Source organism: Amphiprion ocellaris, chromosome 20 (assembly GCF_022539595.1).
Source record: "Amphiprion ocellaris isolate individual 3 ecotype Okinawa chromosome 20, ASM2253959v1, whole genome shotgun sequence".
NCBI lineage: Eukaryota > Metazoa > Chordata > Actinopteri > Pomacentridae > Amphiprion > Amphiprion ocellaris.
In genome coordinates this window covers 4,608,077-4,635,696 of record NC_072785.1, presented here as the reverse complement: position 1 = coordinate 4,635,696, position 27,620 = coordinate 4,608,077, and the positions used below count along the sequence as shown (strand labels likewise).

Below are 27,620 nucleotides of genomic sequence, written 5' to 3'. Positions count from 1 at the left end.
TGTTAAAGCTTTGGTGTCACTGATAGCTAAAAATGTAAGGCCTATCACGAGACATGTTTTTGTAAGATTTGCCAATCCGTATTAAGACTTTTTTTTTACGTAGCAAATTTCCAGATGCACCTGACTTAAAACCGGTTGGATGTTTGAGCAACATGCGCTTAAATCTGACAGAAGTGAGTCATGTAAGAGTCATGGAAGTTAAACCCTCAGAGCTTAACCACTTCAGTGGGTGTTTACATGTTATTACAAGACATTTCAATATAGTACACAGAAATATGCAGTCAATTTTACTCATCATGCTCATCAGCTTTGTCTCTAATTCAGCATGACATTAACACTACCAGTCAAATGTTTGGACACACCTCATTCAATGGTTTTTATTTATTTTCATTATTTTCTACATTGTAGATTAATATTGAAGACATCAAAGCTATGAAAGAACACATATGGAATTATGTTATAAGCAAAAAAGTGTTAAACAAACCAGAATATGTTTTATATTTTAGATTCTTTAAAATTGTCCTCCTTCGCTTTGATTCCTGCTTTGAACACTCTTGTTATTCTCTGGATGAGCTTCATGAGGTAGAACCTGAAATGGATTCACTTCACAGGTGTTCTTTATCAAGGTTCATTTGTAGAATTTCTTCCTTCTTAATGGGGTTGGGACCATCAGTTGTGTTGTGCAGAAGTCAGGTTGGTCCACAGATGACAGCCCTATTTGACAACTGTTAGAATCCATATTATGGCAAGAACCAATCAGCTAAGAGAAATGACAGTCCATCATTACTTTAAGAACTGAAGGTCAGTCAGTCTGGAAAATAACAAAAACTTTGAATGAATCCTCAAGGAACCATCTAGGAAGTACTCAGGAAGACCTGGTTTGGGATGAATGTAGCTACAAGTTCAGTCTCTAAAACCATCCAGTGCTACGACCAAACTGGCTCCCATGAGGACCTCCCCAGGAAAGGAAGACCAAGAGTCTCCTCTGCTGCTGAGGAGAAGTTCATCCCAGTCTCCAGCCTCAGAAATCACAAGTTAACAACAGCTCAGATTAGAGTTCAGATAAATGCCACCAGAGTTCTAGTAGCAGACACATCTGTACATCAACTGTTCAGAGGAGACTGAACCAATCAGGCCTTTATGGTCCAATAGCTGCTAAGAAACCACTACTAAAGTTAAAGTTAAAGTTAGAGTTAAAGTTGAGCAAAGAGTGCAACATTTAGGAAATGTTGTAAAAAAAAAGAATAAAAATTAACCAAAATATGCATGGCTTGCTCAGTTAGATTCAGTATTCTGGCCCACACAGAAACATATATGAACACAAAATCAAATCAAGGTTCCCCAGGTGTCACTGTCAGCGTAGCACAAATAATTAAGCATAGTATCTAATGTTGATAACAGTCTGAAACCTGCAGTAGAAAGTCTTGTCAATTGACTTTGGCCCCCTGTCCTGGAACAGTAGGTCAAATTTAAATTGATGGGACTAAATGCATGGTCAGGTTATGTATTCACTGATATTTCCTCATTTAAATGATAATTTAGGTACATCAGGACTTTTATTTCAGTGTTTCTGCAGCTCCATTGTGTTAGACACTGGTGCATTAGAAAGGTGTGGCTTATGTTGCTACACAGAAAAAAAGTTGTTAAAATGTTTATATTACTCACTGTAAGATATTAAACCGTACATATTATATTCATCCCTAATCATAACTTAACAGTACTGTAATTAGATCATATCTTAAGCTCACTGGTAAAACCTTAATTTGCCATATTTACTTTATGTCTTTCTCCTAGAATACAATCAGCACTGCGTTTTTCTATGAGAAAAAAAATGCACTTTGTTACAGCTTTTGATTAAAGTTAAGTGTTTGCTCAGAAATACATGTGAAATGTGCGTTTAGTTCTGTCAAAAGCAGTGGAATTAATATACTGGCAGAAGAAATCTCTCTCCATATCCTCTCTTCTTGTTATGACATTTGTTTGCAGTCCTGCAGTTGTTCATGAAACGCGTTCTTCTACTCAGCGCATGATGAAGTGCAAGGCGGCGGAACACTAATGTTCCTGCTTGACATGGAGCATGTGTACCACCACACATTAACCTTGTAACTGCAGGTTATCAGCAGCCCACCTTACAACCTCTAGCAGCGTGTGTGTGTGTGCGCATGTGTGTGTGTGTGTGTGTGTGTGTGTGCGCGTGTGTGTGTGTGTGTGTGTGTGTGTGTGTGTGTGTGTGTGTGTGTGTGTGTGTGTGTGTGTGTGTGTGTGTGTGTGTGTGTGTGTGTGTGTGCGTGGACTGCATCGTGTGTGCTTTGTTTGCCTATCCTGTGTTTCTGAGGCACTTGATGAGTGAGGTCAGCATGTGTGTACGTGTGGGCTGTGCAAGAGGAATAATAATCACCTCGCTATCGATTGCCATGATAACAGCAAAGTGCTGAAGAGATTGAGAGAGGTGCTAGGTGAAGGAGAGAGAGGGGGAGAGTGAAAATGTATTTACAAGATGCCTATCACAGGACCAGATAAGATAGTTGAATCATTGATATCATTCGCCGTCAGCCCCATAACAAATTAAAGAGTTCCTGCACGCCCCGTTTTGGCCGTTCTCCTCCCGCTGTGCTATTTTGAAAGATGCAACAGTGCTGATTTAGCCGTCGGCACAAAGGGAAGGAGGGGGTGGCAGTGCAGGGCTTGTTAGCAGAGACCACAGTCTCATCTCTAATATCACAGTGAACTGAAAACACACCGTTATTATCTGAAGAGGAAGCTACCACCAGTAGAGGGAGCACCATGCTGTGGTTTTTAACAAAAATATCAAAATTGTGAAATATGTGGCATGATATTGTGCTTTTTCTACCTTTAATAATCCGCCCTTTGTTTTCCCTTGGGTCTCTTAAAGGTTGTAAAAATAATTCTTATCCAAACCAATTAACATTTTCACATATGTACTCTTCTAAAGCTTGTTCCAGCTGTTTATTGAAATAGTGGGATATTTATGGTTAATGTCAAACCTAAACTGCTCGGTTTTGCTCCATTCCAGCTGCTCCATTCAGTCTGATTGAAACATTTAGATGTGTTGTGCATCATTTTCTGCATTTTTCTCCAGAACTCAGCTTGACATTTTTAACGGCAGCTTTGAAACTTCGGGATCACCACTACAATAAAGACAGAAATGAAGTTCTGTGGGTTTGAACAATGTTTGACTGCACAGCAGGAGTTTTTCTGGCCTGGTTCACTGGTGGACCTCTGCTTGCTAACAGGGTAATAGGTTGTTTGTGCAAGCACATGATTATGACCCCTAGTTATGTCTCATTGTCCGGGCCATGGCAATTTTGTCAGGAGCAAAGGAGAACATGAGAGTTTATTTATCTTCTACTATCAAAAATAGAAAAATAAATATCTGTACTTACATCGTTTTTGATGTGCATAACTAATGGAACAATAAAGTTACCACACAGGTAATAGACAGTAAATGGCAAGTAATTAATCAAAAAAACTATGAGGTTACATAGAACATAAGTGAACTACACAAGAACAGAAAAGCAAAACATACAGCATATGATAAAAAACAACACAAAGGCTTGTATTTAGAAATGGAAAAACTAGCTGCTTTTAATTCATAAACACAAGTAGATTGACAAAAACGTTGCATCTGTTAACTGTCTTTTTGTTTCTTGTCTTAACTGTCCTCTAGAATGCAAAGTTTCTTTCTGTGGACAGTGGATACCAAGCTACAGCAGCAACAAAATGGATTCATTTGTAATTCACAGATTTTTCTTTTCAGATAACACCAAAACACCAATTCCATGTACAATTAAAAGATCCGTTCCATTTTTTAAGGCCTTCAAAAAACCTCTTCATTGCGTTTCACGAGTTAATCAGATGTTGTAAGTCCTCTACCTCCTCCCTGCACATTCCATACTCTCTTCCATACCTGTTTTTGTTTGTAGGGAGAAGGTCGGGGTGGATGGATTGGTCCACTAAACGCTGGATTGTAACAGTGGAGAGTTCCGTTCATTTCATGTTTCTAATCAATGTCATTGTTTCTTTTAAATCCAACTCTTCCTCAAAGTTCAGTTCTTTGATTTTCTTTTCACACTGTCAGCATTTGTTTTCTCCATGATTGTTTCATAACCTGAAGTGCTATAATTATTTTAACTTTAACAGCAGAGCTCCTCTATTTCACCCAGTCTGTGTTCCAAACCTGACTAAGTTCCCTGTATGCATAGTCTGTACTTAGAAGCGGTGGAAAAGTATCTGTACTACGTTATGCTCATAGGGTCTGTATGGTCGTACAGACTGGAGGACTAAGGACTAAGAGCTGTCACCCTCCAGTAAATCACTTAGCTTTATTGAGACTGTGTCTGTCCCCCGACCACCAAAATTCAATAAATTAAGCAAATCAAAACTAAACAAAAGACATAGTAACCATAAAAATCTAATTAAAATTAATACCACTATTTCAACTGAGCGAAGAAACAGGACAATTAAATGTGGTCTGTTAAATATTAGATCTCTCTCGTCTAAATCTCTGTTAGTAAATGATTTGATAACTGATAACCAGATTGATTTGTTCTGTTTGACTGAAACCTGGTTGCAGCAGGAAGAATATGTTAGTCTAAATGAATCAACTCCTACTAGTCATACTAACTGTCATGTTCCTCGAATCACGGGCCGAGGAGGAGGAGTGGCAGCAATTTACCTCTCTAGCTTAAAAATGAACCAGAGACCTAAACCTAGTTACAGTTCATTTGAAAATCTTACTCTCAGTCTCTCTCATCCAGATTTAAAAGCTCAGAAACCAGTTTTATTTGTTGTTGTATATCGTCCTCCTGCTCCTTACTCTGAGTTTTTATCTCAATTCTCAGACTTTTTATCTGATTTAGTGCTCAGCTCAGATAAAGTCATTATTGTGGGTGACTTCAACATTCATGTTGACGTGGACAGTGACAGCCTTACGACTGCTTTTAATTCAATATTAGACTCAATTGGGTTTTCTCAACATGTAAATAAACCAACTCATAGTTTTAATCATACCCTTGACCTCGTTCTGACTTATGGCATAGAAATCAAACAGTTAACAGTATTTCCCCAGAACCCTCTTCTTTCTGACCATTTTATGATAACATTTCAATTTACAACAATAGATTGTATAGGAGTTAAGAATAAATATCATTACAGTAGATGTCTGTCTCACAATTCGGTGACTAAATTTAAGGAAATAATACCCTCTCTATTTAGTCCAGCACCACTTACTGATATAATGGAAGGGAAATATTATAATTTTACCCCCAGAGAAGTGGATTATATTGTTAATAATGCTGCAGCCTCACTGCGTACAACACTTGATAGTGTTGCACCTGTAAAAAAGAAAGTTCTATCTCAGAGAAGACCTGCTCCTTGGTATAATTCCCAGCTGCGGACTTTAAAGCAGGCGTCCCGAAAGCTGGAAAGGAAGTGGTACTCCACTAATTTAGAGGAAGTTTATGTAGCTTGGAAAAAAAGTCTAGTAATTTATAAAAAAGCTCTTCGTAATGCCAGGACAACATATTATTCATCTTTAATAGAGGAAAACAAGAACAACCCCAGGTTTCTCTTCAGCACTGTAGCCAGGCTGACAAAGAGTCAGAGCTCTGTTGAAACTTGTATTCCTTTAGCTTTGAGCAGTAACAACTTCATGAGCTTCTTTACAAATAAAATTATTACGATTAGAGAAAAAATTAATCTGGCCCTTCCTGCAAATGTCACAGATGTATCATCGAGTACAGATACTTTAGAATTGGCTGTAAGACCAGATGGATATTTAGAATTTTTCACCCCCATACATCTCTCTGAACTCATTTCAATAGTTTCTACATCCAAACCATCAACATGTCTTTTAGATCCTATCCCAACTAGACTGTTCAAGGAGGCTTTACCTTTAATTAATTCCTCAATGTTAGATCTGATTAATCTCTCTCTAGTAACAGGTTATGTACCACAGGCTTTTAAGGTTGCTGTAATCAAACCTTTACTTAAAAAGCCCACTCTAGATCCAGATGTTTTAGCCAACTATAGACCAATTTCCAACCTCCCATTTCTCTCTAAAATTCTGGAAAGAACAGTTGCAAATCAATTATATGAACATTTACAAAGGAATAGCCTGTTTGAAGAGTTTCAGTCAGGCTTCAGAGTGCATCATAGCACAGAAACAGCTCTGGTGAAAGTTACTAATGACCTTCTCATAGCGTCAGATAATGGACTGGTCTCTATACTTATTTTATTGGACCTTAGTGCAGCATTCGATACAATCGACCACAAACTTTTATTACAGCGACTAGAACATTCTATTGGCATTAAAGGGACAGCACTGGACTGGTTTAAATCCTACTTATCAGACAGGTTCCAGTTTGTGCATGTCAACAATGACTCTTCTGAGCATACTAGGGTTAATCATGGAGTTCCTCAGGGTTCTGTCTTAGGACCAATACTGTTCACATTATACATGCTTCCCTTAGGCAACATTATTAGGAAGCACTGTATTAATTTCCATTGTTATGCTGACGACACTCAATTGTATTTATCTATGAAGCCAAATGAAACTAATCAGCTAGCTAGACTGCAAGATTGTCTTAAGGACATAAAGACCTGGATGACCTATAATTTCTTACTACTAAATTCAGACAAGACTGAAGTCATTGTATTTGGCCCCAAACATCTTAGAGAATTGCTTTCAAAGCATATAGTTACTCTGGATGGCATTACATTGGCCTCCAGTACTACTGTGAGGAACCTCGGTGTTATCTTTGACCAGGACATGTCCTTTAACTCGCACATAAAACAAATCTGTAGGACTTCCTTTTTCCACCTGAGAAATATTGTGAAAATCAGGAACATCCTGTCTCAGAGTGATGCAGAAAAACTAGTCCATGCATTTGTTACTTCTAGGCTTGACTACTGTAATTCCTTATTATCAGGTTGTCCCAATAGCTCTCTGAAACATCTACAGCTGATCCAAAACGCTGCAGCCAGAGTACTGACGGGAGTTAGCAAGAGAGATCATATTTCTCCTATATTGGTTTCTCTTCATTGGCTCCCTGTTAAATCTAGAATAGAATTCAAAATCCTTCTTCTGACATATAAAGCTCTTAACAACCAGTCTCCGTCATATCTTAAAGACCTGATAGTACCATATTACCCTAGCAGAACTCTTCGCTCTCAGACTGCAGGCTTACTTGTTGTTCCTAGAATCTCTAAAAGTAGAATGGGAGGCAGAGCCTTCAGTTATCAGGCACCTCTCCTGTGGAACCAGCTCCCAGCTTGGGTTCGGGAGGCGGACACCCTCTCTATTTTTAAGACCAGGCTTAAAACCTTCCTTTTCGACAAAGCTTATAGTTAGGGCTGACTGGGTGACCCTGACGGGGTGAGCTGGTGTTTTCATTTGCACAACTGACTTCCCCTCTTGACGTCCCTTTAGTTCTGCCCCTAGTTATGCTGCTATAGGCCTAGACTGCTGGGGAACCTCTCTGGATGCACTGAGCCCTTCTCTAACTACCTATGTATTTACTATATATACCATTATTGCATTACATTCACTCTGTTTCTTTCTGTGTCCTTTCTCCGAGTGTCCCTGGTCCCAGAGCTGGATGCTGGATGCTTCAGATGTGTGGCTGTGTTTTATGGTCCTTGTGTCCCACCCCCCCACCTCTCTATCTCTACCCCTCTATCTGTATCCCTCTATCTCTACCTCTACCCCTCTATCTCTACCTCTCTACCTCTTCTGTCCCTGTCAACCCGCCCGGCCTGCAGGCAGATGGGTCCCCCCACATTAGAGCCGGGTTCTGCTCGAGGTTTTTTTTTCCCTGTTAAAAGGGTGTTTTCCTGCCACTGTCGCCTTTTGGCTTGCTCTGGGGGTCAGGCATATGGGTTCTGTAAAGCGTCTCGAGACAATTTGACTGTAATTGGCGCTATATAAATAAAATTGAATTGAATTGAATTAATAGTAAGATTGGACTGAGAGAAGAATCTTAGTAAGAGTTTTACTAGTAGATCACTCGTTTTACAGTCAGAATGGACACTTATCTCGTCCCAGCTTCTTAAATATGAAGACTTACTGCTTTTTTTCTCTTGTCTTTTTGTTTCTATGACAATAAACTTATCAGCGGATGAACAATAATAAATGTAATCATCAGTTTACTTAAAGGCCTTAAAAATTAATAAAATATGAAAAGTTAAATGTAAGAAAACTCCATGCATGTATATAGCTCCAGGTGATGTTTGTCTTGTTAAAGCAGGTCTGTGGTTTATGGTGTCATGCCATTTGCCCATTGAAGAGATTAACACAGTGTGTATTTTTTGTGTGTTTGTGCACATTTGTGTGTGTGAATATGTGTGGTCATGCATGCATATCTGTGTGCAAGTGTGAAGTGGTTGCAAGTAGAAGGCTCGCGAGTGTGAATGAGTCACGTTTGTCAGTGTGTGTCTGTTTGAGGAAGTGACTTGCTTGACAAGTGACGGTGTGCTGGCTGTGTTTGCTCTTTGCTGTGGGTACCTTTCTGCTTCTGTGTGCTCATGCCTGTACATAAATACGAGTCGGTTTTGTGTGTACATGTGTCCAGTTGGTGTGGCAGCTGTGTGATGGCAGCATCTCGCTACGCTCCACCGCCTCCTCACATGACCTCTGAGCTGTCCTCTCACACCAGCACACAGAAAACATGCATGAAAGGTCACACATGCTGCAAACTTCTCCTCTCCTCTCCTCTCCTCTCCTCTCCTCTCCTCTCCTCTCCTCTCCTCTCCTCTCCTCTCCTCTCCTCTCCTCTCCTCTCCTCTCCTCTCCTCTCCTCTCCTCTCCTCTCCTCTCCTCTCCTCTCCTCTCCTCTCCTCTCCTCTCCTCTCCTCTCCCAAATGTTTCCTTTGTTTTAGTGCAAAAAAGTACATTCTGAAAATGTTCACATTTAATGATTTATCTTTTTACAAAACATTATGAGCAACCTGAAATTTGTTAAGAAAAATAAGTTCAATTTCAGCAGCATTCAGCCTCAGTTTATCATTTCCACATTGCAACTTCCAGATCACAGTGTCTACAAAGGTACACAACATTTAGTCACAGCTATCTGGAATTAAATGATATAGTATTTTACTTTGTGATCAAAACTACAAAAGTTAGACAAAAAGACGAAAAGCAACAAAAACAAGACAAAATATTACAAAAACGAGAAATGAAATGACAAAAAATGAGACAAAAATTATAAAACAATTTAAAAAAAGGACAAACGACAAAAACAAGACAAAAAATTACACAAATGACAAAACGAGACCAAAAATGACAAAGGCGAGAAACAAAGCAACAAAAAAGCAGACAAACAACACAAGTGAGACAAAAAAACACAAAACGACACAAATGATGCACAAAGCAACATATAAAGCAAAACACAAAATGATAAAAATAAGACAAACAAAACACAAGCAAGACAAAATAGAAACACAAAATTACAAAAACGAGAAACAAAAGGACAAGAAATTTTAGGCAAATGACAAAAGTCAGACAAAAAAGACAAAAACAAGACAAAATGTTACAAAAATGAGACACAAAACGACAAAGAACAATGAACAATCTAGTATTTTACTTTCTGATCCAAACAACTTGTCATGGTCTAGAAATGATTTTAAATTTATAGTTTCACTAATTTACAATCTGCAGTTAATGTCTTCTCTGGACTTTTTACACTTTGAGGACAGGATTGGACCCTCTGGAGGACCGCTTTTGGCCCACGGGCCTCATGTTTGACACCCTTGTTTTAGATGTTTGGAGTGTGAAGTAATCCATTGTCAGGCGGTACACCTGAGTGAAAGGAACAGGAATTAGGTTAAGAGCAGCAAGAGAGGACAGGTGATATGCATCGAGTGTGTTTTCCTCCGGAGTTGTTTATTGTGTGATCCGGCAGCATTTCCAGATCATCACCTGGTTGTAGTTTAACATCAAACTGCTGAGGAACAGGCACTTCTCTGGAAAACTGTCTGGACTTATTAGAAGTGGAGAAAGACAGACTTTGAAACTTTGAGTCTGAAGTATGAAATTGAGCAGGCTGAAATAAGAGTGTTTTGTTCACCATAATCCTATCAGCTAAGATCAGACTATTTCAAAGTTAGAGCAGCAGATCAAAGAGCTGGAAAGCAGAACTCTGATGATGATCAGCAGAAGAAGCAACTGTATGGCAGGAAGGAGGAACTGAGTCCTATTGTGCTGGAGAAAGCCTTGGTCCAATCCTCTTCACCAGCAGAGGAGACAGGGACTCCAACTTCTTTAGTCTTCAATTTGGAAACACTGGTTGCCCAGACAGAACTAATGGTGTGTCTCTGCCTTCCAGATGAGAAGAGGAAGCATATGGTGGACTTCTTTAGTGATCTTTTTTGGGCTTTGATATGGGGTGTACTGCATTTGATCTTCAAGGGTTTCCTCAAGTGCACCATGGAGAGTAAGCTGCTCTGGACTCGGAGCTAGTTCTGGAGAGCTTCTGCTGTGGTGGGATGGATGGCTTCAGATCTGGAGCGTGGCCTAGATGAGATACCTGCAAACTTTTTAAAACATGTCTGGGGCTTCTTAGGAATGGATTTACTACAACTCCAGATAGTGTTTTTGCAGCGGGATGTTACAACTCGTCTGCCCACATTCTGTTTTGTGGCTTCTCCAGATTACTTTGTTTGATAAAGATTTCATTCAGAACTGTTATGGATACTTTGTGGTTTAATCTGCAGTGGTCTGCATGTAGGGCTGGACCCAAATAGTTGAATATCCGAATATTCGGTCGTTGCGGTGGTATCCGAAAATTCATTTTGAGATCCGAATACTCGGAATACACCCCCCGCCCCCCCGTCATCGCCACCGCCACCCAGTAGCTGCTTTACTGTCATTAAGCATTGGTATATCACAGTCTTGTGAACTGCAGTGACTTCTGGAGTCAGCGTTAGGTTTGATTGGCCAGTTGGCTGGCTGTATGACACGGACCTACCAACGTCACTTTGCCGGTGTCTTTGCCAACGGACATTATATTTGGATATTTGTCATTAATTTGGCCCAAATATCCGGAGCCCAGAAATTGCCATTCGGACCAGCCCTAGTCTGTAATTGGTTGATCTGTAATACTGGCCCAGGGTCTCTCTTCTTGTAATCAAGCTGCTCAGAAGTTGCTGTGTCCATTGGCTGTGTTGGCTTGGCACTGCTCAGATACTGCTGAGGAGAGCAGGCTTTATGGAAATTGACAAGTACCTGTTACTGATGTGTTTGCAGACTATGGATCTGAACAGACTTACACTTTGCCATAGGTCTGTGTTTAAGGCCCGTTGGGCTCTGAAGGCAATACAACCACCAGATGCAGGTTTTTCCCCCGGAGAGTGCTGATGGTCCCCTTTACAAGACACCCACTGATGAACAGCTGGGTGACCCACAATAGCTACAAACAAAACAAAGGTTAGTCTTAGACCCAAGCACTTTTTCTTAGTGGCTGAGACTTTGGTTCATTTTTTCATCCAATGACCAACATTAGATGAAATGTGTAGTGTTACAGGGTTGGTGTCAGCACATGGGGGATGTTTTTCCTGTTCCTTTTTACATTTTTGTTCCAAGGTACAGTACATGGTCTGAAAAAACAGTGTCCGTGTTTTAATGAATGCCTTATTAGGTACTATTAATCTGGCAACTTGGAAGACAACAAAGAAGTGGTTGTTGGGTCGGGGGTGGACAGATGTTGTACTGGCCATGAAGGGGCTGTTGGCTGCACACATAAGAGTAGAACACGTTGTAACTAACCTTTTCTCAAATTTGGAAGTCAGCTTTTAAATTCCCATTCTTTTCTCGTCTCCACACATGCAAACACGCACGCACGCACGCACGCACGCACGCACGCACGCACGCACGCACGCACGCACGCACGCACGCACACACACACACACACACACACACACACACACACACACACACACACACACACACACACACACACACACACACACACCCACACAGTCTCAGGGCTGTCACCCACTCTGGCAGCCCAAACATGGCTGCCCTCCTCCAAAATAAAATAAGGACAGGGAGGGCAGCCCAGCAGCAGCAGACGCCTCTAGTTAGTTATCTAACACCCTGGAGAGGAGCACGGTATCTACACAACCCCGTCTCCCAGACACACAGCACTTTCAAAAAATACAAAGATAACACTGCTTATAAAACATATATGGATCCTGTTCTACTTTGTACTGATGTAATATGCAGCATTATGTAAATTATGGAATACTCCAATACAGAAAGCAGCGTTTAATGGAAAATCCTGACACATTTTCACTTCTTAGCCCGCCGTTTTCACTGTACCTTTGCTTTTAAATTATTCACAGACTAATCCCTGTCGTGTAGGGCTGCTGTTGTGATTTTTAGGCAAGGTTTGTTTCATTAATGTATTTTTGAAAGGCTTTATTTCAGCTATGCCATAGGTCGTTAGTAAGTGCTTGGCAGCATTTTGAAAAGTTCCCTTGACAAACAAGTATAAAACGTGAACATTTTTACAGAGAAGAGCACGGTGGCTGTAAGGAATACAACATTATCACTCGATGTTAATTAAGTGTACAACAGATTTAACGAAGAGGGCTGGATTATTTCAACCTGGTGTATTTCCTATTAATGTAGTTATTGTAAATGTCATGCTTACTTTATACTGTTCCGTTGAAGAGATCATGACCAGATTCCAGTTTTCTCCCACTGCTAGCAGCAGAAATGGTGTCTTGTTGTCTTTCAGGACGTCCTTTTGTCTTTCTTCCCACAGTGAAAGTCGTCCTCACACATGTAGACAAACCGACGTGCGCAGATAAACACGCGCACATCGGTTTGTCTACATGTTTCGGTTGTTTACTAGTTTGTTTACAACATATCAGTGATCAGGCCAGTCGGCAAGTTGTCTGACTCACCTGATATAAACAAACATTTACAAATGATTCATGCAAAAACTGTCTTTCTTTGGAAAGCTGCAAAATGCTACAGTCAGATAATTTGCAAACTGTTTATTGCAACTCCTCATTTCTGCAAATCTTTACATCAGAGGTGAGGAGTGCCAAGTTCGCATGACACACAGAGCCACAATAGCTACAAACTTGAATTCTCCTTTAATATACAGCAGACTGATAAGTTGAGTAGCTTATGGTGGCTAATGTTAGCAAAGACATGACTCTGTAACTGATAATATGAGGGTGTTTTACTGGCTTTTTGACTCCATATACATTTAAACAGGTAGACTTTTTTTTGGTTTTACAACAGAACTACAGTTGGTATTTCCTAGCTGCTCTCCAATTACACTCTCAGTAAAGTCAACTAATGATGTTGTCTTTAAACTGGCTGACTCAAGAAAATCTTGGGAAATGTAGGCATATACACTACTGTTCAAAAGCTTGGGGTCACTTAGAAATGTCCTTATTTTTGAAAGAAAAGCAGTTTTTCCCAATGAAGATAACATTAAATGAATGATAAATCCAGTGTAGACATTGTTAATGTGGTAAATGACTATTCTAGCTGGAAACAGCTGGTTTTTAATGGAATATCTCCATAGGGGTACACAGGAACATTTCCAGCAACCATCACTCCTGTGTTCTAATGCTACATTGTGTTAGCTAATGGTGTTGAAAGACTCATTGATGATTAGAAAACCCTTGTGCAGTTATGTTAGCACATGGATAAAAGTGGGAGTTTTCATGGAAAACATGGAATTGTCTGGGTGACCCCAAACTTTGGAACAGTAGTGTACATAAAGTATGACTTTTGGGGGCATTTTTAGTTTTCTCCCAGCTTGATTTTCTTCTGTTTTTTTTGTTTTTTTTTTTTTTCACAGCAGGCATTCCCACACAATACAATGGTAGCGTAGTAGTGTCAAAAATGGGCTCACCAATGCCAGGTCACCTTATTTGTTTGCTACTCAGCAGCTGGTCCTCTTTGATAAAGCCCGTAAAAACTACACTCAGTGCATTCCGTTACAAGGCAGATGACAACATTTAGTACTGTATTAAAATTTTGACACTTTAGATGTTGCTGCTTCCTGTTCATTATGGTGTCATATTAGACAGCTATGTGGAACATCTAAAGGCAAAGAGAGATGGGGCTCACACCAGATTTAAGCTGTGCAGCTGTTACAATAAGGCAGTGTTCCTTTGATACAGCTATAGACCCCTTGGCCCTTGCCACCGTATAAAGCCTTTAGGTTCGCCAAGAAATTAAAGGCTAGAAAATATTTGGAATCAGGAAGACTGTGTCAGACAAGTGTACTGTAAATTTGCACCATAGTAACAATCCTGTCAGTAACTTAAAAATGTCTTCATAGGAAAAAATCAGGAAAAAAAAGTGTTTTGTTAGTTTGTGAAGAACCAACTGTGTGCCATTCCTTGCACACTGGGGTGCTTTGAGCCTTTGAATAATATTAGGCTGGCTAACAGGCATGTAGTGCTAGCCACTGGGCATATAGCTCTGTGTGTGTGTGTGTGTGTGTGTGTGTGTGTGTGTGTGTGTGTGTGTGTGTGTGTGTGTGTGTGTGTGTGTGTGTGTGTGTGTGTGTGTGTGTGTGTGTGTGTGTGTGTGGGTGTGTGTGTGTGTGTGTGTGTGTGTGTGTGGGTGTGTGTGTGTGTGTGTGAGAGAGAGATGCCTGTCACTGGAGATGTACTTACTCTGCATCTCCTCTGAATTCCCTGTTGGACCCACAGTCCACAGTGAGGGGCACACACACACACACACACACACACACACACACACACACACACACACACACACACACACACACACACACACACACGCACACACACACACACACACACACACACACACACACACTGAGCTGTGTAAAAGCTGTCAGGCCTGCAGCCATACCATGCACTGCAGGGTGCATACTGAAAAGCAGTGCAGTGTTGCAGTGAAGCATGGATTCTCTACACCTCCCCTGTGGTGTGTATTTGTGCATGTGTGTGTGCGAATGTGAGTGAGAAACCGACAGCGAGCGAGAGAGAAAGTGCGCACAATGAGCAGATATGGAAAGAGAGCGTAAAGAAGAAGGCAGAATGATTGATAGTGGTGCTATTTGCTCCTTCAAAGTCCAGGTTAAAAGCCGGCTGTCTGCTGGTTGAAAGATGTGAACTCAGCGTCATGAAAACACGGCAGCCAGACAGACAAAAATCCTCATCAGACTGTACGCCACCTGACCAGGAACAGTCTTTTTATTCCACCTATTCAACAGATTTTGCAGTGCCATAATGATAGGGTAGCCAAGGTAAACCAGTATTCAGATGCCTTTTCCATCATATTTTATTCACATATTCAAATACAGCGCTATTATGCAGAAAGTGTTGCCTATTAAGAGTATTGTATTTCACATTCAAATGCGGGCCATTATGCAAAAGATGTCAGCTGTTCTTGAAACAGTAGTGTTCCATATGCCACTGTTGATTTGAGGGTGACCTTTTGAACCCCGCTACTGTCAAATCGATCATCTGTAACCTTTTCCTGTGCTCTGAGTCCCCCCTCCTCCCCCCTCCTCCCCCTCAGAAGACATGAACCAGACATCATACTGTAACTCTCATAATGGTGTGGTCACGACCTTATGCAGACCTTGAAATTATAGAGTAGAAATGAGCAAGAATACCTTTAGATTTACGACCCTGGCCCATCACCCTGCCTGCAATGCCTGTCGGTCTTTACAGCACACGTGCAGTTATAATCATAAATGTGGTGAAGTCAAAACTTGTTGTATATTGAGATTTTCATTACGTGATTTCAGACAAAAGTAGAAAAAAATTTGTTTGTCTTTTGTTTGTTTTTTTAGGAAATGAAATGACAGTTGCTGCTAACGTTTTATCAGCTTCCCATAGCTATCTAAGTAAGATGACGTTATCATTGCGCTGTTTCCAACATTCAGAGACCCTAAAGGGGTCTTAAATATGTACTCGGTGGTTGCACACATGCAACAATGTAAAAAAATAAAAAAGGATAAAAGTGTTTACTGTTACTGTTCTGATTTTTGGTAAGTCCTAAATTAAGACATCTTTAACCCTCATGTCGTCCTGCGGGTCAAAATTGACCCGTTTTAAAGTTTGAAAATGTGGAAAAATATATATTTTCACAGTGAAACTTCAGATGTCCACATTTTCAACATTTTTGGGAAATCTCTGAACATTTTTTGGTGGGAAAAAAGAAATGTCAAAAAAATGTTTCTTTAATAACATTCAGAAAAAAATCAACCAAAATCCAGCAAATTTCACTGGATTTTGGTTGGTTTTTTTATGAATGTTCTTCAAGAAAATATCAGAAGTTTTACTGATATATATGTAATCATTTTAGATATTTTCAGGATTTTTTTGGAAGATTTTTACTCATTTTTTAAAATACTTACAAGAATTTTCTTGCCAAATTTGGGGGATTTTTTAAAAATAAAACTTTAAGGGAAGCTTTTAAGGAATTACTGGAATTTTCTTCCTGAAGGTTTTGCAAATTTTCAGAAATTTGGGGAATTTTTTTGCTGAATTTTTGGATTTTTTTCAAAAACAATAGGAAACGATATTTTTTGTTGCCTGTAAGTAAAGAGAGCAGGAGGGTTAATTACAATACAGTCCAGGTGACATAACTTTTTTAAAACTAAGGTGTGATAGTACTTTTTCTCTTGTCGATTTTTTTTTTGAGCACTTCATGCTCACCGTGATGATCTACCCCATCTTTTAGGCTGCTTGATGTAATGATCCCTTACTTTTATGCATGGACAGACTCCCTGTCTCCCCTCTTCTCCCCCTCTTTCCCTCCCTCCACCTGACTGCCTTCCTCACTCCCATCTTTCTTTCTCTGCCAGCTCCATCTCAAAGCCAGGCTTTAATTTTGATCAGCGATGAAATGATTGCTCTCCTCTTTCGATTTTTCTTTTCTCCCCCTCCCTTCCCACCGCAGTTGTCATAGAAACAGAGAAGTGTGTGTGTGTGTGTGTGTGTGTGTGTGTGTGTGTGTGTGTGTGTGTGTGTGTGTGTGTGTGTGTGTGTGTGTGTGTGTGTGTGTGTGAGAGAGAGTTTGTGTGTGACTGTGAGCGTCTGTGTTCCAGTCGATCCCCTCAGCAGAGAGATTTATCACCCAGACTAAGCCAGGCGGGTGTGTGTGTGCGTGTGTGTGTGTGTGTGTGTGTGGGTGTGTGTGTGTGTGTGTCTGCGTGTGCGTGTGTGTGTGTGGGTGTGTGTGTCTGTGTGCGTGTGTGTGTGTGATGGCCAAACGTGTACTAGCCTGTCTACCTTTGTAGCTTTCTTCTTGCACACCTTTATCTTTTTCCTGTATTTACACACAGAAATAGTATTTGAGAGTGTGTTTTCCCAGTTTTATGTTTGTATCTGCTTGCGCCTAACAGTGTGTGTAATAGGTCCCCTGTCCCCTCATCAGCCCCCCATCACACACACTCGCTCTCAGACTAGCTGGCTGGATGACTTTAGATTGAGTGCGTTTGGTGGCTTAGGCCGACCACAACTCTAATCCTCTGCACTCGTACCAACGTAAACACACACTTGCACACACACATGAAGTCCCAGGTCTCTCCACTATTAGCCTGGGCCCAGGGAGTGTTTGTGTGTCTCAGTGTGTGTGCGTGCTTGGAGGGGATTGCTCAGAGACACCAGAGAGGGAAAGAGTGAAACTAACCCAATTTCCTGCTCCATTTCCTTTTCACGCGGCGGGTGCGTCCCATTCCACAGCGGGCCGGGCTGAACAGCAGCCACCCTACAGCCCGGGGTCACGCCTTTTACCTCAGAGTCACACTCAGGAGTGGGAGGGAGCACTGTAAATAAATCATGTGCCCCAGCTCCAAATTACACATGAAATTGCAATTTGAGTTAAATTGAAGTTCACCAAAAGTTCCAAGTCGACTGAGATGAGAATGCTTCTGTTTGATAAGTGAGATTTAGATGTACTGTAATTATTCTCATCAATCAATCAAGTGCCGTGATCATTTCTCTCCATCTAATCAGATCTTTTTCTTTCTGAGTTGTGACTGTTGTTGTTCCATGTGTCTCCATGATGTCAGTCTGTCTATCATTTTCATTCTCTGTCTGCCTCTTCCTCTCTTCACATTCATTTTTCCAGTTGTGATGATATTTTCCAGGGTCTCTTCTTGATGTGTCCAAAAAGTGCTGCTTGACATTTCCTAATTTTGTTCAATAGCATATAATTTGTGTTTAGTAATTCTAAAACATCTTCATTGCTTATTCTGGCCATATCAGTTATACGTACCATGCGTCTGTAAAACCACATCTCTGTCGCAGTGATTTTGTTTTCATTGTTTATGTTCCAAGAAGGGATGTAGCTGCTGAGAGTCCTCAAACAGATGCTAATTGCTATTTTCTTAGTTGTCAGTATATTTTTCATTTTAATAAATGCTGTTCTTGCCATTTCTACTCTACATCTGATATCACACCCCATCTGATGTCATCCATGAACCAAGATATCTGAAATGATGAACCTGCTTCAGTGTTTCATGGTCTAATTCTATGTTACAGGTTGGGATGATTTTTTTTTTACTTCTGTTTTCTTTTTGTTTAAAGACAGACCAAGTTTTTGGCTCTCCGTATTAATTATGGATATTATGGTTTGCAAGTTTTCTTCACTGTTTACTATCAGCACAGTGTCATCTGCATAATGTTTGATATTTATGTTATAACTTCCCATGGATCCTCCCGATAAGCCTGGTACTTTCCTCATGGTGTTTCCACTGTAGAGGAGAACAGGTCAGGTGACACATCCCTGTCTGAGCCCTCGTTTTATTGGTTGCTCTTCATCAATTTCGTTGTTTAAACTCACTGCTGCACTTTGTTGCCAATAGAGATTTTTTATCATTTGTCAATCCTTTCCATCTTTCTTTATTCTTATCAGTGACCTGTTATTCTTGCGTCATAAAGATGCAACAAGCACATGAATATTCCAAACAGAAATTGTCATGGAATAGGTCGTTGCAAGTAAATTTATAGCTCTTGAAGAAAGTATTCACTCCTAATTTTAAATGAATAAAATAGACATTTTTCTCCATCTACAGTATGTCCACTCAGTAGCCAATAATGACAAGCTAAAAACATGTATTTAGAATTTTTTGCTAAAAATTTAAAAGCTGAATATTTAATTAAAGCAGTACTCAGGCCATTCATTCAGCATTTTGTAGAATTAAATGCATTTAATGAATTGCCAAAGCTCTCCTACAGAGCCCTTCACAGTCTCTACAATCCTGGATTTGACGAGTTTATCTCATCCTTTCTGGTTGATCCTGTCAAGTTTTGGTAAATAATCCCACTTCTACAGCACCTTTTTAACAAGAGCTGGGTCATACAAAGCGCTTTACGATGTGTTTCACATTCATTCACCCCTTCACAGTCACACGCTATTGGTTATGGAGCCATTCCAGATGCTCACCGACCATGGGGATCATCTTGTTTTACTCAAAGAGAGAGCCAAGGATTGAAATGCCAGCCTTACAAATAGTCAAACAACCCACTCTCAGGTCTTTCCACAGAGGTTTAAGTTTGGGTTTTGGGGTTTTGGCTAGGGCACTCAGTGACAGTCACAGACTTGTCCTAAAGCCACAACAGCGTTGTCTTGTCTGTTTGCTCGGGTCATTGTGGTCCTAAAAGGTGAACTATCACCCCAGTCTTAGGTCACTGTTAACTGGAACAGGCTTTCTTCCTGTATCTCTCAGTATTTGCCTGCATTCATCATTCCCTCAGTTCTAACAAGGCTCTCAGATCACTATGTTTTGTTGTAGAGATGGTACAGCAATCAGCCACAACACTAAAACCACCTGCCTAATAATGTGTAGATCTCTCTCATGTCTCACAACACCTCTGGCCTGTCTGGTGAGGTCCTTTGATGTGGATTCTTTGGGTACTCTGGGTTGTGGTCCCAGGTTCTGGAGCATCCCATAGATGCTTGATCAGTTTGGGATATGAGGAATTTAGAAGTTTATTAAATATTTTGAGTAATACTCTGCAGTACATTCTTAAACTTGTTTTTTATTGTGTGATGGGGTGCATTGTCCAACTGCTGTTTGGGGTTTCAGTTACTGTGGAGGGTCTTGTCACAGTGTTTAGGTGGGTTGTAATGGGTGTCAAATGAGACCAACATACCAAGGTCCAACTATTTAAATTGCATTTTTATGAGATTATCAGTGTTATTACCTTCACTTGACTGTGATTTTATTATTGTATGAGCAGTGCCTGGTGTCCATCAGTTAAGTTTTTGACTCATCAGATCAGTTTCCTGATGTCTCTAGTTCTTTAGATGTGGTTGTGCTAACAGGAAGTGGACATTCTTTCCTTTTACACAGAATGGCTTCCATCTAGCTGTTCTACCACAAAGGCCTGATTGATGAAGTGCTGCTGAGATGGTTGACCTTTCAGTAGGTTCTGCAAGGAATGCTGAGGTTCTGTTAGAGTGACCGTTTGGTTCTTGGTAACATCCCTCGTTTCTGGGTTTATCCAGATGGCCACTTTTAGAAAGAATCTTTCCTTTTCATATTCATGCAGGCTGTTGTGTTCCTGGGAACAAAGCTTTAAAAGTTGTTTCATTTCCTTCCCCTGATGAATGTCTCACCACAGTTTTGTCATGGGAGTTTACAGAGAGTTGCTGGACATCATGGTTGCATTTAGTCTTGACATGCAGTGTGAATCGTGGGATCTATTATGCACTGGCTGACCACTTTATTAGGTGCACCTATGAAATCCAGTGCAATCCAATACAACAGCTCTGCTATAAATTCTGCATTTACGAAGCTTGTAAAATATAATTTAGATACAAGAGTGATGAGAAATACAGGGTTTGATAAGAGATCTGTAGGTAGTGTTGTATCAATACAGAACTGGATCCAATACAGACCGGTTGTCAGCAGGGACTCAGTGATATGGTCATTTCACCGAGCCCATGAGCTACTATAAAGTTATAAAATACCCTAATTTCATGTAAACTACCCTTCTTGGTTAAGTTCAGGAACAATCTTTAATGTATCTGTGTACATTTGAATAGTTAAAAAAACCTTGAAAGTGAAAACAGACACCAATCTAGCAATAACTTAACACTACTGCCATATTAAAATCAGAGAACTAACTGAATAGCAAGAAAGACAGGTATTTAAAGTTTTAATACACCTTATCAAAAGTTATTTTAGGTTTGCAAAGTATGGAAGAATGAACTCCTTCCCTAGCTGCACACTAATATGAGTACACAATATACAGACAGCATGTTGAACAAAAGACTTCTAACCAGAGTGGGAAGGATTTTTACAGGGATCAATATTTGTGCATGCTCCAGCTAATCAGTGGAAACCAGATATGAATTTATGCACACTCATTTGTACACAATTAGTAACTGAGACCATGAATGTACGCTCCCTCCAAGCTACATGGAAAATATGTTTTCACTTGGAATCTTCTTTATTTGACATTTTCTGTCTAACTCCTATGCAAATAGCTATGCAACGGTCCAGCAGCAGTGACAGCACGTACACACAAACACACACACAAACACACACAGAGTCACACACAGTCCCTGAGTTGTCTTGACCTAATTGAAGCCCAGCGGTCTGCCCCAGGTCATTCTCTTATACCTCCCTTATTTTAATGAGATTTTTAATTAGCATGTTAATTGCCTAACACGATCAGCAGGGTGACTAGCTAGCTGGCTAGCTGCTGTTGGCATCCAGCTGGGCCATAACACTGAGGCTTTCCACTCTACTGAACTAAACCAAGCAAAACTGAGCTTTCCTAGGCTGGCCTGGAGAGGAAATGGTGTTGAAGAAAACAAGTAGCGATTTTTATACAGACTCATGTTGCATTTATGGTGGCAGCAGAACTCTACATCCAGTTAATTACCAATTTATTCAAATGGGTTTCCATTCCAACCCCCAGTTATTTGCTGCCTCCTTCTGTTATTTAGAAAACAGCATCAGGGCAAAGGCAGTAGCCTAATATTAGCAACAGAACCATAATCAAATGCAAGTAGCATACAAGTCACACAAACACATACAGAAGGTCTGCTTATGCAGAAATAGCACTTTACAGTGTTACTACAGTTTGTTTTTTATGGTATTCTTTTCACCTTCTAGTCTCCAAAACTGCCCTGGTCAGTGCTGTCAGGTGCCCCAACAATAGGCTTCAACACTGGAACAAAACAAATTATTATTATTATTATTATTATTATTATTATTATTATTATTATTATCAGTTTATTTAAAAAGGGACCAAACAATCAAAAGCTAAATTCACAAACTTGTAGTCTATTATACAACGGTCATTTTCATTTGTCTCCATTAATTTCCCCATATTAAATTCTAGTAATGCGTCATATTAAACTGACCAGAGACTAAAGACCAGCATCTGCCCTTGTGTGTCTCTAAATTTGCAGTATCTGGGATTGGCAAGCTCTGCATGTTTCCTGCCAAGAATTTTATTTACAGTTTCATTCCTCTTACATATTTTTAGAATGTGTAATGCATTCGACTAATGCAAGACATCATGGATTTAGTGTTTTATGATTTAAAATCATAAGAGCAAATTCCAGTGCCATTTTACATTCACACTGTGCAGGACGATGCTTGTTCAAAGCTCCAGATCAACACTGGTTGAAATCCGACTGCCAGTTACATTTTGGATCTGTTTTCTACTTGGCAGAATGCTCTTTTCAGTTAATGTTTGCAGGCTTCTATTTAAATCCGTACTGTTTCTCTCAACCGTTACAATGACCAAAGTCAGCAATGGTAAATTGTTGATCACTTGTTGATTCCATAACAGCTTCTCTTATACTCTCATTCTGGGATTGTGCTCTCTACAGACCACTGACCGTACAAACACAGTAGCACATCACTCTGTAGCATCACATCACTCTGTAACATCACATCACTCTGTAACATCACATCACTCTGTAACATCACATCACTCTGTAACATCACATCTCTCTGTAACATCACATCACTCTGTAGCCTCACATCACTCTGTAGCATCACATCACTCTGTAACATCACATCACTCTGTAACGTCACATCACTCTGTAACGCCACATCAGTCTGTAGCATCACATCACTCTGTAGCATCACATCACTCTGTAACATCACATCACTCTGTAGCATCACATCACTCTGTAACGTCACATCACTCTGTAACATCACATCACTCTGTAACGTCACATCACTCTGTAGCGTCGCATCACTCTGTAGCATCGCATCACTCTGTAGCGTCGCATCACTCTGTAACATCACATCACTCTGTAGCGTCACATCACTCTGTAGCATCACATCACTCTGTAGCGTCACATCACTCTAGCGTCACATCACTCTGTAACGTCACATCACTCTGTAGCGTCACATCACTCTGTAACGTCACATCACTCTGTAGCGTCGCATCACTCTGTAGCATCGCATCACTCTGTAGCGTCGCATCACTCTGTAACATCACATCACTCTGTAGCGTCACATCACTCTGTAGCGTCACATCACTCTGTAACGTCACATCACTCTGTAACGTCACATCACTCTGTAGCGTCACATCACTCTAGCGTCACATCACTCTGTAACGTCACATCACTCTGTAACGTCACATCACTCTGTAACGTGACATCACTCTGTAACGTGACATCACTCTGTAACATCACATCACTCTGTAACGTCACATCACTTTCTAGCATCACATCACTCTACAACAGTCAGTCAACTGTCTTTAAGTGGCATGTTAAATATGAGAATGTTCCTCAGTCCAAGTTTTGGTTACATATGGTTTGGTTTAGGGCTGGGCGGTATGGCCTAAATAAAAAATCTCAGATTTTCTCACAAAAAATCCCGATTCAGGATTTATCCGATTTTTGTTACCCCTACCTAATCTCCTCACGCCAGAGTCCAGTCTACTTAATGCAAATGAGCTGCAGCCCTCTCCAGGTAAACACACCGGACTGCAGCTGGAAATGCGCTGCATGTGGCATGCTGGTCCAGTTGCAGTGCGTTTCCAGCTGCAATCCGGTGTGTTTACCCGGAGAGGGCCGCAGGTCATTTGCATAAAGTAGACTGGACTTCTACTTTATGCAAATTGGATGCAGGTGCGGAGATTCCACGCATCGTGAAACTGTCCTCAAACTTCTAAACTAGGTGTCAGTGACCTAAAACGAGGACAGATTCAGCTGCTGCAGATTATTTCTTGCCTCAACTGCTTTCAGAAATACTTTTCTGTGACGTGTTTTTGAAATAAAAGGGAAAGTTTGCAGCCGAGCCGATGTGTTTATCCAACTCATCTACCAGACCGTCCAGCTGAAAGCTCGGTCACGTGACCACGTAGCGGCCTGCTGTTGCTCAGCGCTGTCATGTGACCATGTTGTGGTCCATTAGTGACCGCCGTCCGTGTGATTTTCAGATGTGGTGTGTTGCTGTGCGGGAAAATAGCATCTAGTGGACACGCGCCTTTAGATCTGCACCGCTCGCCGCCATGTTGTTTGTGTATCAAGCGTGGGGGGGAGGGGGGCGCAGTCTGAACTACGGGAGCCCAGCAGGCAGGCGTTGGTGGCGGATGTTGATGAGAAAATCGATTTTCATTAAAACAAATCGACATTAAGTACAAACTCGAATTAATCGATAAAATCGATTTATCGCCCAGCCCTAGTTTGGTTATATAAGTAGGAACTTAAAACTGATAATTGTTAATCAGGACCTACATTATTTGTATCAACTGGTTTGTGATAAATCATATGTACACATCTTTATGTGTCTTCAGTGAGTCAAAACAATCAATATCAATCAATGAGCATTTCAGATTTTTCACATGTTGTGAAATTTAATCAGGCTAGTACTTAAAATGCCAGCATTTCTGCTTTCTTACCCAACAATAAATGATGTCAGACCTTAACAGGATGTTTGTACATTACATTGCTGATGTAGGGTTTGTTTTGACCTGATTATAGGGGAATGGTTGGAGATAAAATGAGATTTGATGAGGAATTTGAAAAAACTTGGATTTAATAAGTGGCTTTATTACTGGATTAGAATTTCAGAAAAAAGATAGAAATAAAATCCCAACTCAGCCTGTCCTAAAATGCAATTTCAGATGGTGCAGTCATTGAAAATGCATTCAGTTTAGTTCGCTAGAGCACATAACACTCAAAACAGCTACTGTAGTATTTAACATGCAAGGAGAAAACAGAACAAGCGGGAAACATCTGACATATTTTTACGTTATGAGGTCTTCAGGTTTGGTCAGCTGCATTTTACTTGGAAAAAAAATGGTGGAGCAACATCTACTTAAACAGTCTTTGCCACAAATGACCGACAAATCAGTTGTGTATTCTCATCCAATATTAGAAAGATTTTTTGGTTTTTGTGTTTAGAGACACCAGTAAATATGTACAACTTTAACTTGCTATATGCTTTATTTTCCAGTAATGATCGTCTGTTATTGTGGTGCTGGGTAGGAATCACACAATGGGTTTGTCAGCACTGTTCCGCTAAAAACAGTTGCCTGCTGCGTCTGAAAATAAGCTTGATGAGAGTGGAGTTTGTGTGCAATAAAAGCAAACAAGCTAAAAGAGGTTAAATCACTGAGGGGAAGTGATTCATTGTGAAATATAATTACTGGTGCAGCTTTTAGTCACTTTAACGCAGTAGTCAGGGTAAGCTCACAAAGAAGGTCCTGTTAATAGTAGCTCACTGCAAGAGAGATGTTAAATTGCTGATAAAGACCATTGCTATTGCTGTATTTGGCTCTCTAACCATGGCCATATGTAAAGATTAGCTGTGATTGTAAGGTCAGCAGAAACGTCAAATAAGAGAGGCACTAGTGTTTTTTAAGTGCATAATTAAGGAGAGAAGATGTAAAAGTATAAGAGATAAAACAGAAGTGGAGATGACCAGAAAGATGGAAAAAAACACAATGCACAGAGCGTCTTCCTCAGTCATGCCATTCTGTTAGCCTCACTTTAGTAGGAACTCAAGGCTGTGTAGTTATGAGGCTTGCCTTTATAATTTACCACCGCTGCTGTCGGCTTCTTTATTGAGCGTGGCCTTCGCTGACAGACACAGACACAGAGAAGGCTTTGATTTAGCCTGGGAATGTTCTCGCTTGTGTGGATCCAGTGAATCATTGTCTCTCTCCCATATCTCCTGTTGTTGTTCTCTCATATTACCTCTCTCTCTCTCCTACCTCTCTTATCATTTCTCTCTCCCATCTTATTCTTATCCCTGTTTCCTAATTCTTTTTTTCTCTGTTTCTCCTACTCTCTGTCTAATCTCTTTTCTTTTTCTCCATCTCTCGTTCTTCCTCCTCTCCAGTCAGATCTACTGTATAGAGAATGCCCATGGCCAGCTGGTGCGTGACCTGGACTTCAATCCCAACCGCCAGTACTACCTGGCCAGCTGCGGAGATGACTGCAAGGTCAAGTTCTGGGACGTCCGCAACGTCCAGGAGCCCATCAAGACCCTGGAGGAGCACTCGCACTGGTGGGTGGATCCAGAGGGGTTCAGCAGGGGTGGGTGGTGGAGTGGCTTTCCACGTCAGCATCCAGAGTTTCACACTCCATGCTTCTCTCATCCTCCCATGTTTTGTCAGCATCCTAATGCAGATGTTCGATAGTATTTCTTTAGTCATCACAGCATTTTCAGAGCTGCTTGGTTCCTAAATTTACTGCACTTCCAGCCAAAGGAGGAAAGGTTTACAGACTTTGTTCCCACCAGCTGTAAAAAGAGCATTTCCACACACTAAACTCCAGTGGTCAAGCCATGCAGATAGTTCTGGTTCTTCTTTGCTCAGGTTTTGAACTGCGCTGAAAGGGCACTCATCTGTTTCTGTTTGGGTTTTAGGTTCTTACTGCTAGTGAAGAGAAATGTTCATGCCTTTTTCCATAGTGTTTGAGAGCTGGATTCATGTAACTTAATCAAACATTTCTCTCTCTCTGACCCCACTGGTCATTTGTGTGAGTGCAGGTTGTGTGTTGCAGGTGCAGACACAAAGGCTACCCTCTTAAAATCCTACTCTTATGAGATGCTATTATAAACTATTATCTCGAAGATGAGGGATGAAAATCTCCAACCTGTGCCTTTACAAAATTCTATTCACAATTATAATTACAAAAACTGCTGTTAAGTCCTAAAACATATTGGATACAACAGTCATGTTCATCTTGTCAATGGTCCAAACATTTGGGCGTCATGTGTTCCAGTCAGCTATTTTAAAACTGGAGACTCTCCATGTCAGTGTAGTATCCATTATTTAGTTTGAAATCGAATCTGCCGAAGCAAAGAACCTGACGAAGTAAACATGTAAACTATCATGTGGGTCAACATATAATTGAGGGACTTTTGAAGTCCATGGGATATATCTTGCATATATTGTTATTAAAAGTAAAAAAAAAAAAGTTTTTATGTTCATAATTGTTAGCGAATTCTGCGATGTCAAAAGAAGAATCAGGAGGCAAACTCAGAGACACTCTGGAGACTCAGATGGCTTATGTTGAGAATGAAGTTTACTGATATCAGGAGAAGAGATACAGCGAGTAACACCATGATGTGAGCACTGGCAGCATCAGTTCTGAGGAGTCTCTCTGGTCTTGGGTATATATGTAGTTGTGAGGCATGCCATGTTTAGGTTACAATCCA

At 40.5% G+C, this 27,620-nt stretch overlaps 1 protein-coding gene across 1 annotated transcript in view; it reads left to right on the top strand.

The window, feature by feature from the left end:
* The window catches only part of eipr1 (EARP complex and GARP complex interacting protein 1), an 84,535-nt gene that overhangs the window by 38,564 nt on the left and 18,351 nt on the right, over positions 1 to 27,620 (top strand). The window contains exon 7 of the mRNA XM_023297578.3: positions 26,298 to 26,465. Coding sequence (XP_023153346.1) covers positions 26,298 to 26,465 — 168 coding nt within the window. The remainder of the gene's footprint in view (positions 1 to 26,297; positions 26,466 to 27,620) is intronic.